At 37.1% G+C, this 14,962-nt stretch overlaps 1 protein-coding gene across 1 annotated transcript; it reads left to right on the forward strand.

Moving 5' to 3' along the window:
* Positions 1 to 2,234: 2,234 nt before the first annotated feature.
* LOC108674503 lies at positions 2,235 to 12,829 on the forward strand. The gene is made up of 6 exons (XM_018162461.2): positions 2,235 to 2,366; positions 2,832 to 2,977; positions 7,573 to 7,715; positions 8,362 to 8,520; positions 9,497 to 9,658; positions 12,140 to 12,829. The coding sequence occupies exons 1-6, from the start codon at positions 2,235 to 2,237 to the stop codon at positions 12,349 to 12,351; spliced, it is 954 nt and encodes a 317-aa protein (XP_018017950.1). The 3' UTR covers positions 12,352 to 12,829.
* The last annotated feature ends 2,133 nt before the right edge of the window (positions 12,830 to 14,962 follow it).

A 14,962-nucleotide genomic window follows, 5' to 3' on the forward strand; every position in this document is an offset into this window, starting at 1 on the left:
TAAAATCAGAAACACGTCAGAAATTCTGTTTCAATGTTGGCACTAAGGTAATAAAAATTCGACTACAGTCTAAAACTCTCTTTAAATACTTAAAAACACAAATTAACAGGAGTTCTTCTTTTTATGTTCGAACTACCTAAATTGCCAGTAGTGTGCAAGCGGCTTAAAATATAAGTAGTACATTATTCAAAATTGACTATTCGGTTTTTGTTATCCAACTGAACTTATTATCAGTAGAGAATTGTCCTTAGTCGAGAATCTTGTTCCACTTTTCAAACTGCACAAATTACCAGTTGTGTATTATTTGAAGTCAGTTATTCTGTACCTTTGTTCAAATAACACATTGCATTGATTGCATTCTTAAAAGTCGGCCATTCTTTACCAATGTTTGAACTGAAAAAAATTACCAGTAGTAAACGGTATTTTTTAAAGTAAAAACATTTTTTTATGTTCGAACTGCACAAATAAGCAGCAGTGCATGTTCGAACCACTGAAATGAACTGCAATGCATTGTTACCACTTCACAAATTACCAGCAGTGCATTGCTTAAACTACGCATATAACCTCCAGTGTATGCTTAACTTCACAAATGACCTGCAGTGCATTGCTCAACTTCACATATAACTTTCAGTGCCTTGTTTGCTTCACGAATAACCTGCATTTCTTTGTTCAACATCACGAATAACCTGCAGTGCATTGTTTAATTTCACGAAAAACATGCAGTGCAGTGTTTAACTTCAAAAATGACCTGCAGTGCATTGTTTAACTTTACAAATAACCCGCTGTTAATTGCTCAACTTCACAAATAACCTGCAGTGCATTGTTTGACTTCCCGAATAACCTGCAGTGTAGTGTTTAACTTCACGAAAAATCAGCAGTGCATTGTTAAACTTCACAAATAACCTGCAGTGTATGGTAAAAACTCCACTTATTACCAGTAGTGCACTGTGTGAAAGACTCTTTCTCACAGCTCATAATGTTTACATTACCAGGTGAACGTGGTAAAATGTAACATGCTAGAACCGAGCAAGCGCAATTCAGATGAATCTTAAAATTTGATTGAGGTGTTACATAATGACTTTTGGTGAATTAGTTTAATCATGACTCGATTATCATCTTTATGGCTGCAATTACGACGGAGATCGCTTTATACATGGTTGAAATTTATTCTATTAAATTTTGCATGAAATAAATACACAAGGTCAGAGGCCAGAAAGCAAAGTTGATCAGAATTGGTAATGTTATTAATTTATCTCCAACTTTAATTATAATGGTGTTTAATAATAATTATTATTCAAAATACTTATATATCTAATTTGGACTAATTAGCGGATGTATATGAAATTACCTACTAATCACCCAAGTACGTACCAACATTTATATTGATCCCATAGACCCTAAGAAAATTTCATTTTCTAAATTTCATGCCAATATTCGTTGCAAAATTAATGAGGTATTATCCTACTTCTTTCTCCATCGACATTCGGGAAGTTATATTGAAAAGTTTAGGTGACCTTTTCATACAGAATGACACGCTGATAGTACACAATCAAGTTTCTTGTTTTGGATCTGTATTCAGTTATAATAATGATGACTCATGGGTCTGTTACTATTCATGCTATTTGAATTTTGAAAAAAATTGTTTTCCAGGATAGGCTTCATTAAGAACCGCAGATAAGAATTGATCAACACAGATATTTTATCACTTCCCTCGCAATTATCAGGCTAAACTGACACTAACGGTACGGAAATTATTTGATATTGTAATAAATATCACTGTGTGCAAATTTAATAAAAGAATCACCAAGTAACTGAAGTTTGATGTATTTTAAACTCCACTTTATGTAGTTTTATAGAGTCGATTCGAATGATATTTGAATTTTTATAGTAATTTGCAAGTCGGCCTAAGCAGCATCATTGTTTCAACACTTGTTTCACATCACTCCGATATGCAGAGGACCACAAATAGCCAACTCGAGTTGCATGGTTGCATAATAAGCAAATTCTTCCACTCCGTGAAGAAATGAACATCGGTTGAAAATAACAAATAACATGGTGAATGCTATATTTCCTGACATAGCCAGTTCCGGGTTAACTTTTAACATTGATGATTTGGACATTGTAAAGAGAAATGGAATTGCAGCACGAACATTTTCAGCTACTATCATTTTTTTATATCAGACGGCAATGAAAATTTTTATATCGGCGGCGGTTTTATATCAGACGGCGGTGATATGCGGTGCCTGGCGGTGTCCATCACTCAGGCGGCCTCCGTGTCCAAGTGTAACTTCAGCAGCAACGCCTCGGTGCTCGCCACATTACTCATCACAGACTCGGCCTCCATCACCTTCATCAGTATCAAAGGTGTTCAAGATTTTTGAAATTTCAAGTTCGGACCACTTTTCTTCAGAACGCCTTTAGACAAATGTATAATATCTTGCGAGATTCAATAAACCAAAGATGAATTTCGTCTTAATTCTGAATTCACCTCGACGAGAACTTGACTCGTTAATTCACGATACCCCTTAAAAAAACTTGAACGAAATTTAAATTAACAAACTTCATTCACGATACAATTTCAACCCTTTTTCTAACAGAGTTTCTTTTTTCAGGTGATTTTTTATCCTGAAATTAAGCTTTAGTTCACAACACACGCTCTGCATCATATATCGAGTGTGGTTTGGTCAATAATTGGAAGCTTTTGTAGAGGTGTATGTACAATGTCAACAATGTCAGCTTGATTGCAACTTTCAATTGAGTACATTATAAGTTGTCAACATGGGATATTTTTCGCTGATAGTAAGTGTTTCTAATAAAATAATTGATTTTAGATCTCCAATCGCAGTGTGCTGGCAAAGCTTATAGAAGATGTAAGCGGTTTCTGCTACCTCTTCTCTACCTCGCTTGCCAACTTCAATACGTCAAACAGCTCGTGCCCAGTGGGCAGCGTGCTCGACTTCCCGTCCTTTGCTACTCGGTTGATCTTGTAGCATGCATAGAGAAAAGTGCGTAAATTGTCAGAAACTTTCAGTCATTATAGTTTCATATATGCTCGGATATTTTAAAAAATTTTGCCGTCAGAAGGGGATGGGCTTTTGAGTAGAACTTTGGCCAACAATGATAGAAAATTTTGTTGTGCTGTAATGTGATTATGCCATGTATTATTGACCTATTTCATGCATCCCTGGATAGGGAGCACAACTGGCTTGATTGTTGAAGATATTTGGTTTAGCTCCATATTTCTATGGAGCTAACTCACCAGCGCTGCTCCATCTCCATTGTGAGAAAGTTTTAAAATTTGCGTTCTGTCAAACTTTTACTTGTAAACACCAATTATTGGAGAACTAATAAATATATAATAATATTATGGATTATATTTCAAATATTTTTATTATATTAAGGCTGGNTAGTGTCCTGCTGAGGAGGGAAGGTGCAATGCTAGTGTCCTGCTGAGGAGGGAAGGTGCAATACTAGTGACCAGCTTTGGAGTGGTAGATGCAGTACTAGTGACCTGTTTTAGGTGCAGCAGTAGTAATGTTCATAGGAATGTAAATTAGTGACCTTACCACAGTATCAGCGCTACCACTCGTAATTAGTGTTCGCGTGCCACAGTACCGTATGTACTCAAGCCCAAAACTTCAGTCAGGGATCATTTTCAAGACTGGATCGAGGAAATATGTCAATAATTCCAACCCAAGATCAACTTTGACATATCTGTAGTTACTGCCAGCTAGAAAGCTAGAAGCTGGCGTGCCGACTATAAAGCCGTAAAATAAATGTATCAAAGAGAGATTCTTTTTATATTCACGCTTGGAATATATTCAATTTCATTTAATCACGTGCAATTAATGACCAGAGAATGCATTATGTTCAAATTTTCAAAGAGCCAAAAAATTCTTCAGATAACATATTAATAGATCAAAAGGTAGGTCTCAATAATTTTGTATAATATATTCAACGACGTTTCAAATGTTTTTTTCCAAATGAATCATTGCCATATTAAAATTAAACGTCCTCCAGAATAAAGGCGGATTGATTGTTGAAGATTTGTACGCGTTAAAAAGTTACTTTTCGTACGTACGCGTTAAAAAGGTACTTTTCCTATTATATGAATCTAAGAAAAAAACTTCTATAAAAAAGGTATTTTTTATTCTTCTATGCTATAGACTATAGAGCATAGTATTTCGTGCAATTATTCATTTTCGGATTTAATTATTTTTTATTCTGTGCATCTATTCCGGCAATCATTGCATATTTGAGCACTCAAATCAATGGTGACTCGTAGGCAGAGCATGTTGGGTATTAGATTAGGTCTATGCAGCTCACTGGTTAAATATTCGTCCCTGAACAACGATGCCCGTCGTTTATAACCGAAAGTTAATCAAACTCTCCGATCAAAATTGGAACTTCACTAGCATAAAACATTTTCAATTCGCTTAACTTTCAAACCAATGGTTTTTCTTGACCAATCATGTGTCGACTAATCAAAGTTTCTTCGGAGTTGTGCGGCTCTGGAACAGTTCAAATGCACGCGATCGTAATTTTTCGTGTAAAAGCGATAAGTGAATGATGGATATTTATGTAGATTTCGTTTCAAATACACAATAAAAAATGTAGCCAATATTTACTCAACCAATTTGTGAAGCTTTAAATGCGAAAAACATCAAGAATAGACAGCTTACGAGTGTTGCCTCTATACAGCCAGGATAAAACTGTTCTCCTCTCAGATTTTTGTCGATGAATTTGATTAGAAGTTCATTGCTGTTGAAGAAGATTGAGCTTAAAGTTTGAGTTTTTAAATAAAGAAATAGTAGTTCGTTAAGGTGTTGAGTTTCTCTTGGTAGCACAGTCGGATTCCAGGGGAGCGCCTGGCAAGTTCAACTGGTTGTCGGTGAAAAGCGGTGTATTCAGTTATCGAGAAATAGAACGTATATATATTTAGCTGTTAAATTTTCGAGAAATTTTTAACCCCTGGGTAAGCTCATTTATCTTACGCCACTAACTTGGTATGTATTCCCATGATTTCTTCTTCCTTGAATGCCTAAATTTAAATGAAGTTTTATGTCACTCGATTTACTTAATTCAATGCTAATTCTGAATCCTTCCTTACATGATAGTATTTGACAACTTATATCTTGAAGCTTGCTACACATCCACTCGGATGAGTTATTCGACGATACACACGTATTCTCGTGCAGTCTTTATTAAATTTTACATTAGTCTATTTAATCGCTGGAAACTTGATGTAATGTAGTAGAGTTTAATAATTTTCGTTTAAAACTTCCCACTGCCGGATTTTCAAAACTCATGTGAACTGCATCAATTATTGATTTTTTTTGTGCTATGCATTGAAAGCCTTGTCGTATGAGTGCTGCTGACGCGCAACTACCTTTCATTCACATAAACCGCGGACGTGATTGCACGAAATGAATATAATTTACAATAAAAATTGATAAAACTTTACATTCACACACTTAGACCACCAAACTTGGAACAACGCAAAAAATTTACCCATGAAACACAACATTTGTTACTCAACCTTAGTCGTCACCAATATTTTTCAAGCAGACTCGAATAAAGCATCATGCGATCCAATATTTTAAAGCAATATTTTTTTTCATCCGCATGTGTTGTAACAAGGCATGACCATGTGGATTTCTGAGGACGTAACTGATTTAACAAAGCAAAACCTTCGTATTTTCCAAGCCGTGAGCGTCACTCAGCACGTCTGGCAAAACCCCGAGTTTACACGGGCGACATCACTCACGTATACGATTGAAGATTATTCCAACTTAGTTCCATATGAGAAGATAAGACCAGCATACACGTGACAGACGGTAGTTTCTATCAACATATAATGATGTATTCCATGTTACTCGACGGATATTAGATATGTCATTTGAATTTCCGTGTAAATTATGGGCCATATTCGCTACTCATGTTAATTGCGCACCATTGCCATCGAGCTTGATAGTATACCCTGAGCTGGAGTTATTATAGTTCATAGATTATTTTCAATAACCAAATTATCTTCTCGCTAAATGGGTAATCTAAAATAAATTAACCAGGAAGGCACGACAAATGAAATACTGAATTATTCAATTATTCCTTTCGTAAAGAAGTACTAAAATGAGAGCGCGACTATAACTGGCAGCTTAGCAATGTCACGGTGTCTGTAAGAAATTAATTTAGAGAAACGATGACAAAGTTTTGTTTAAGAATTTACTTAAAATTCTCCGTGATGAAAGCTTATGAGAAATCCTGTATCATAAGGGCTTATCGAGCGAAAGTATTTATTCAAATGTGTTCCTTCAATCACACTTCGAATAATCGTGCTTTCATTCATGATCTTAACAGCATGAAACTTCTTCTATTAATACTAAGCTTCGGTTGCATAAAAATCTTAAATTTAAGCGATTATCAGAAATTTGTTCCCTAGTTTATCATAAATTGGTCGTTCAAAGAGTTAAATCAGAAAAAAACTGAATGAAAAATTCTGCTATTCAATAAGAAATTACCCGTAAAAATAAGTAAAAAATAATGTCTGTCCTTGAAAGAAGAAAATTCGGAGTAAAAGTTATCCGAAATGACTGTCAATATTAAGAGAATTTTTTTATCAACGTAACGAATTGTGAAGTTTAGGTCGTCACACTGAATGCATTTATTAATTGTTGGATGAATTTTATGAAAATTTCTTTCGGCCTTAATGATTGTTTGGGTTGGAGCGTTTTATATAGGCGCTCATGTCGAGAAACTGCGCTTGAATGGTATATCATTATATAAAGGTTCGAAAATCATGCATTTCTGTGAGTTTTCGCTGTCTACTTCCTTGAACCATTGTAATATTCGATGTGATGGAGAAAATATATAAATTTTAAACGATCGCTTATCATTGCTGTAATATGCATATGCAATATAAGAAAGTCGACAAAATACGAAGAAAAATCTATGATGTCATTCCTTCATAATGCAATTTGAATCATTTTCCCCTGAAATGCCCGTTGAAATATAAATCCCCTCATTAACTTGGTATAATGTTTTACAGCAGGAATAAATCTTTTGCTATAAATTTATAATAATAATATCTCAGAGTCTCTCATATAGAATACTATAATTTTGCATAGCTCAGCGCTGCAGCTTATCATAAAAAAAATATAAACATAAATCTGCCTCATTAAATTAATGTTATTGTTGTATTATACTCTGGCCTTATGATGGAAATAAGGCAGTTTGTGTAAGCATTATAATTACCTTTAACCCTCATACGGTCAGCTGCGCATTTATATTATAACGCATTCGAAATTTTTTTTTATCTATGTAGGAAGCTCATAAACCCCATTAGACAGATTTGTATAACGCCTTTAATTTCAGGCTGCACTGTGATCTAGGTGACATATGTGTCGTCTTATAGGAAAGCTTTTTCAATGAATAAATTCCAGCAATGCGGTATCGACGCAATGTGGGGATTTGCTATCGTAAGAAAATTTATCGCTTAAAAGATAATGGCAAATTCTTACTAAATTTCATGAAGCGTATCTATAACAAGTACGAGTGAGAACTGTCGATTTTCAGAACACACGGCATGCTCTTCTCCGGCGTGTTCTGCTTAGCCAGTTTGGCGAGCAGTTTCAGCGCAGTTCAGGCGAGCGCAATGACGCTCTTCACCGACGCAAAGATCGAACGGTACACGTCTTACTTGGAGGCATCTAGCGCATGTGAGTAACCAAAATGACGTCTTAATGCAGAGGCTCAAAAAATTTCAATATTTCACTTTTTTGTATCGTAAAGTAAATATTTTTGGAGTAATATTATACTTACATTACTAACTGGATCTATGATCCACAGATGTTTGCGTCTCGTGATACATTGATACAGCGCAAGAAGCCTTCTGATAAATACTTTAATACAAATATATTTCTGCAGCTCCTCTGGTTATTTTTCAAGCGATATTCTAACATAACGGATGAATGCCAAACGATGCTAAAACAAATCTATCAACATATACATGTATGTATTAAACTGGGAGCATAATACTACGGATAATTGCCTTTCCATTTTTTACTGCTATAAGCTCAATAAATATGGGCTGCAGTTAGTGTTGACCAAAAAATTTCGTCTTCACAATTGCTTTTGTACGTCATGAAATGTTTACTTTTATCATATTTTGCTGTGCAAACTCAAGTAACATAGATACCCTAGATCGCTGTACGACGAATACATGAAACAGCGTGATAGGAGTGGAGCCGATAGCCAAATTATTAACCAATTTCAACAATTGCCAAAATGTCCATATATTTTTCTCCGATGCGCTTTGCAATGACAGAGTTGCAATGATCCGGCTTTATATCCACGCTGCTTTAGGCGTGTGCCGGAATCGGTGCTTCGTGGACACGCGGTGCCTGGCGGTGTCCATCACTCAGGCGGCCTCCGTGTCCAAGTGTTACTTCAGCAGCAGCGCCTCGGTGTTGACAACCCTCCTCATCACGGACTCGGCCTTCATCACTTTCATGAAGAACAAAGGTATACAAATGTTTTGTCACATTTTGTCTCCAGGCCACTCATCTTCAGAACGACATTGTGCATGAAAAAGTCTTTCGCGCAATGATTTAAGCTTTTCTTAGGAGAGAGATTCGCTCGTTATGATGACCCGAAGAAAAAAGGTTTGAGGTAACAAACTTCATTTACGAATAAATTACAATGCTGAAACATGTGTGTGGTTTCGGTTCTCCTGAAATTACGCCATCGGTCGAGGCAAGCGTTTTGCATTTACAAGGAGTGTAGTCTCAGTCACACGCTATCTGCAGTCACTGTAGATAGTTCCAACATGGGTACTGTCAGTAACTACTTCAAAAGTTTAGGGATAAGTTTTTTTCAAGGAATTTTAGTAGGGCTCATTCTACACACTTTCCATGCATAACTTCGTCCAATCAAGACCGCTCTTGACCTACTTACTAACGAAACTATTTATTCACAATACACTCCTGCGAACATTAACGGAATATTTTCTGTCTTCATTGTTTCATTTCTATTTTTTACAAAATTAATTCATTCGTCTCGGATACATTTACCGTCGTCACTGCTATTCGTACTTAATGGTTTGTGATTGAGAAGTCCTTTCTGTCACGAAAGGGTATTAAGTTTGGCAAGAAGGAAAAACATTATCGTAATACTAGCATACAAAGCCGATCAAAAAATTCTTTGAACGTTCGCAGGAGCGTATTGTGAATGAATAGTTTTGTTGTTAATAAGGTCAAGTTTGGTCACAATTAGACAACGTTATGCGAGGAAAAAGTGCTGCATGAGCGCAGTAAAAATATGTCCCAAAATTTCGCCATTAGAAGTGCCGAAGGGATTTTTCAGTAGTGACCCAAGTACAACACCTAATTACGTTTAATTTACAGTTGCATGCGACATAACATGCCAACGTGTTACATTTTTCATGCAATTTACGATTACCTCCTACATAATTGTTTATTTATCGAACTACACCCGTCAGTGTGCAAGCCTGGCTTCGAAGAGGTGGGCGGCTTCTGCTACTTCTTCTCTTCCGTGACGGCCAACTTCGATAAGGCGAAAAGCTCGTGCCCGACGGGCAGCGTGCTCGCCTTCCCGTCCTCTGCTACTCAGATGAACGATCTTGTGGACTACATCAAGAAAAGTAAGTAAATTGCCAGAGCCCATCATTCATTACAGTAGTAATCGTGATAGTTATTACGAATTAATCGCACAGATGAACAATTCATCCTATTGTGGTGCACATTCCGTTGTGAACTTTATTTTTAACACGTTGTAAACTTTATTTACAACGAAGTTGTGAATGAAGTTTCGTGACCCACCCTGCCAGATGGTCTAAAAACGGCCAAATTCGCATATAAAAATGCCAATAATTCAAGATATGCTGGTAAATTTGTACGTTCCGGTGCAAAAATTAAATTTTCCTCTTTTCCGTACATTTTAAAATTTAACGAGTTAAAACTGCCGTCATAAATTTTTGTCGACAAACGCAATTGAATAAAAACTAAATTGCAGAATTTGTCCAGAAAAAAAACTCAACCCAACGAAGGGTTGTGTCGCACAAACGTGTTAACCCTATTTTTTCGCATGTCATGACTAAGTCACGCACCATGCAGATAAGCGTTATAGAAATAAATTTTGTAAGAAATACAGGTAGGTTCGCCGTAAGAGTTAAATTTGTGTCCAACGTCTGCGCTTCTTGCTTAACGTAAAAGCTAAACATGGAAACTTGGCGTGCGACGAGATGAGTAACATCAATTAAATGTAATCAATATCATAATTAATATACAAGGACATGAAATGGTTGAATTTAGCCTAAGTATAACCTAGTCGAAGATTGTGCCACACGTTTTTGACAGCACTAATAACACAGGATTAAACGTCACTAGACACTAAAACCGCTTAGTCAGTATGTGTGTATAGATTACAATTCAAATCACTCGTGAAGTTAGAACTTTGAAGTTGTTTTTGTTCAGAAGGTAGCGTTCGTCTTCATAATCCATGAAATTAGCCCAAATTCGTTGCCATACTGCTGCTGATGGTGAATGTGACCGTACCGATAAGAATTTCTGCGCAGTGATCTGTACTTGAATCTCCACGTTTGCCGCGGTGTTATAATCGTTGGACAGCTCGGGGCTTCTTGCGTTGTATCACGGCTGAGTCACAGCCATAGCAATGATATTTACTGTACATATATGAAGAAGTCGTGGCCAATTCGTGTTAATTCTTGACGTTGTTGTAGCTGAATCGCAGAGGTATGGATGACTTGACGTTTCGCGCGGCCGTTATTTCGCGACCTGCCGCCCAACGGCCGAAGCCGTTGCGGAGATAGCTGCGGACCATAATGACGTGACGGTCACCGCAGTAGAACAACCTTTGGCGCCATTTTTAAGGTGATTATATAGCAGGGCGTCGCGCACACATATAGCCTACTACGGAACGCCGCGACAGTTTCAAGTTCCACAAGGGTCAGGAACCCCCACCATTTCAAACTATAAACAAACCCTCGGTTTCACGGTTTTCTTCCCTAACTTTGCGGTCAAGTCACATCCTGCCTATAGTTGCTTAGCATTGCTCAGTCCCGTATCCACTTCACAACACAGCTATTTTTAATATTATAGTGTAAAATAATTAGAATTACCTATGCTTTATTCAGTTTGACCAGATAGAGAGCATCGACGGCAACGAACAGGGCATAGTGACGTCTCGCCGTGTGAAGGAGATCGAGTTTTTTGGGAGGAATATGAATATAATTTGGAGTGTTGATTTGCCACACTTTCGGATTACTTCACACTGCAGTATGGCATACTAAAATAATAGTGGTGGAAATAAAATAACAAAAAGTGAACTCGTACCACCGCATGAACGCAAAACCTAATCGTATTTTTCATAAGTATCGATGAATGACAACTAATACTAAGTTTAGCGAGGGTTGACCTGGACAGATCGTATTTCCAAGTTTTTGATTGAATTTTCATTCTATAGGATGTATGGATTATCATTGATTTGTGATAAATTGATGAAGGTTAGCTATTTTTTCAGTTCATCAATTCAATGTGTTTTATATGGGTTTATGCAATGAATATTATTTCAAGATGGTCACAAATGTACCATCGCAGTGGTTACGAGCACATTATAAAAAACACATTGATAAAGTTTTCAAATGAAATGAGGTCCAAAAATTGCGCACGCACATATTGCTTGGAGAGTTGAGAAAGTTACTGTCAAGTGGCTCAACGATGTTGAAGCAGAACATCCCAAGAAATTATCCAGGAGCTGAATTCTTTAAGCATCGATCATCGTTTTATCAAGTTAATAAACGGCGACGTAACGTCCATACAAGATAGCTGCCATTATTCTCAAAATTTACAATGGCAGCTTTGAGTAATGGCTTCAAAGCCCGTTCATTGCTATCGGGAACTGCCCAACAATAATGAAATTTTTCAAATGAATACCGAAGTTTTTGCAGCTCTCACATCGAACAGGCATGTTGCTGAAACACAGTCATCTATTTCTATTGGCTAGACGATCGAGCGATCCCAGCAAAAACGGATTGAGTTTCTCTCGTATGAGACAAACTCACGGTCATATAACAATGTAACGAATGGTGATTTTTTTTCCACAGACAAGGCGGATGTGGAAAACTGGTGGGTCGACGCGACACTGCGACTCAGCGACATGAAGTTCTACTGGCCCGATGGAATAGAGATTGTGTCATCTGAAATCAGTAACAGGCAGAGTGATCCCTACGCGCGACTGCAGAGGAGCGAAGACTACTTGCCCAGTGACACTAATCGTGACAAACCCTACAACTTCATCTGCCAGTATCGCAAGTGAAGAGTAGGTGGCGAAAAAACTATTCAACTCATTCGATTAGAAAATAGGCACATCGAATCAAGTGTGCTAGCTAATAATTGGTTAAATTAAGATTTAGTAACTGTTAACTCTCGCACTAATCGAAATTTGGGAATGAAAATCACATAAATCTTGTTTGTTATTTTTCCATAGTAGGAGACGAAGATGAAAATTTATTTAAGTTGGGATTCAACGTAAGCGAGCTGTTTCTGTTTCTTTCACTATGAAAATGTTATAAGAGGAATCATGGCAGTGAATTACTTACGATAAAAATGCGAACAAAGGAGTAAGTAATAGTGAATCAATGCCCATTTTGATGCGAATACACGTCAGATGAAAGTATACTCAGTAATGCGTTTCAATAGTATAAACAACTTCAAGAATAGCAATAAGTCCCCCTTCATTATTATATGAACGAATAAGTGAAAATTATATTCACACGAAATTTCTTTGGTGCATCTTGAAAGTAGATGTAGACTAGATAATTTCAAACAAATTGCACTACACTAAAAAATTATAACTCAGTACTCACTGCAGTGAGTGACAGAGAGCGCATTTCCTCGTCGACGAAAACTTGCGGTCACGGACAGACGGACGGACAGACAGACAGACAGACGGACGGACGGACATGGCGAGCACAATAGTGCATTTTTTCCATAAATGAGAAAATGAGCTAAAAATACTACACCCGTCCTAAGTAAAAGTACAATAAAGTGGATCTAATCTCAATTAACATCAATTCATATACATGCATGGCAACAATCAATATAGCCATTGAAAAAAAATGAAGCACTCTGCAAACGACACGACAAACTTCAATCAAATGCGGTAGAACAGTGATTATGAGGTGCCATACGTATAGTGTGAACTCGTCTGTTTAGTTTAGTCCAGTGGTTCTTAACCTGGGTTCCATCGAGCCCAGTCGTTTTATGGGGTTCGACGTGAGTTGTTTTATGGGGTTCGACGGTTTGTTTCACGGGACGTCACGCACTGCTTTGCCATTATTGACTTTTTTTGTTGCCTCAGTGACTGAGGCAACAAGTCACATCGATTTGCAATGAATATCAATTTTTTTATTTGCGTGGGAAATTTATGTTGTGTATGTTTCTTTCTTTCAACAAACTGATTTTGTGTGCAAATGATGCAAGTTACAGTTTATGCAGTTATACAGTATATAGTAATAAAGCATAGACATATGTCTTGAATTAAAAAAAAAACACACACATTTTATTTTTCCACCTACGAAGGGTTCGATGAATGCATGTATAGAACTTGCAGGGTTCGGTACCACCGAACCCTGTTAGTGTTAACGGAACTCCACTAACGGTTTAGTTAGTGGAGTTTATTTGAATGTCCACGGGCACTAGTGTAGTTTTGAAGGCCAATATTATTTTAGAAGAACCATCGTGTTTGTTATTACTCTGCAGACACTGATGAGGCGTCTGGAAGAAGCCGATGAGTTGATTTTTCATAGCTGCATCTAAGATACCAAATGTCATGATGATAAAGAATTTTACAAGCGATTGAAAAAGAGTTTACCATTTTTGCGATGCCATTTTTTCACCGGAGAATCTCCAACTGTTATTAGGATTTACGAGAATCAAGTAAATAGAAAACATTGCAATTAATTCAATATTATCGAAGAGCGTCTTCAGGGTGAGAATTTTTTTAGGCCATCTACAGCTTCGGTGACTATGTTACAAACACGCCTGAAGTTTTCAACAAAAGCTTTTTCCACGATCTTGTCTCTTGTACAACGAGCGTTAAGGTGCAACGCTAGTAGAAATTACAGTTAGAACAATAGGTTTATTAAATTTCACTCACCTAAGAGAAGGAACGGGAGCGAGAGCGCCGAGGAGATCTGGAGCGGGAGCGGCTGCGGTCCCGACGATCGCGGGAGCGAGTGGGGCCCGAATCCTTATCAGGGTGGTTCTTTGTAGTTTTGGGAAGGTTCTTAGTTATAATGTGCATTGTAGAGTAGATAGGGTATATGGATTGTTATATATTTGGGTTATTCTAGTCTCATTGGGTTTTATTACCACGCAAGAGTGGGAACTTGTGTAATAAAAGTTTAAGAACCAGTTTTTAGAATTTCCTTTTTTTTTACTTTACCTAATTTTTTAAGTTTCCTCACTATCAAGTCCGAAATAGGCGGCGATAGCTAAAATATGTTGTTGATCTCCCGCAATATGTTCAGTCAGTCTTCAGTATGACAATATGTTCAGTCTTAAAATTCCTAGCAAATTACGGATCAGGCAATAAGTCCAGCAGCTATCTCAATCAATCGTCAGCTATAGAAAGATCGGGTTCCAAAGGCCGGATCCCTTGTGAATCAAGTCACGAAAAGTTCAAGAATCGGCAACAGGCCATGGGCCTATTTCTTCAACGCCGACACCTCTATTCTATTCTATTCTATAATAGATTGCAATTGTAGAAGCACAATATGGTGAAGTGGTAGGCAATCAATAGTGCAGTCAGTAGAAGGAAGGGTTTAATTCTATGTTGAAAAGAGTAAAACTTGAATCAATCACGAATTGAATAACTCTGGAACGAATGTATATACACAATTATGCTGCTTTTATAAGTGATCGTC

This window comes from Hyalella azteca, unplaced genomic scaffold, assembly GCF_000764305.2.
Source record: "Hyalella azteca isolate HAZT.00-mixed unplaced genomic scaffold, Hazt_2.0.2 contig3342, whole genome shotgun sequence".
NCBI classification, from domain to species: Eukaryota; Metazoa; Arthropoda; class Malacostraca; order Amphipoda; family Hyalellidae; genus Hyalella; species Hyalella azteca.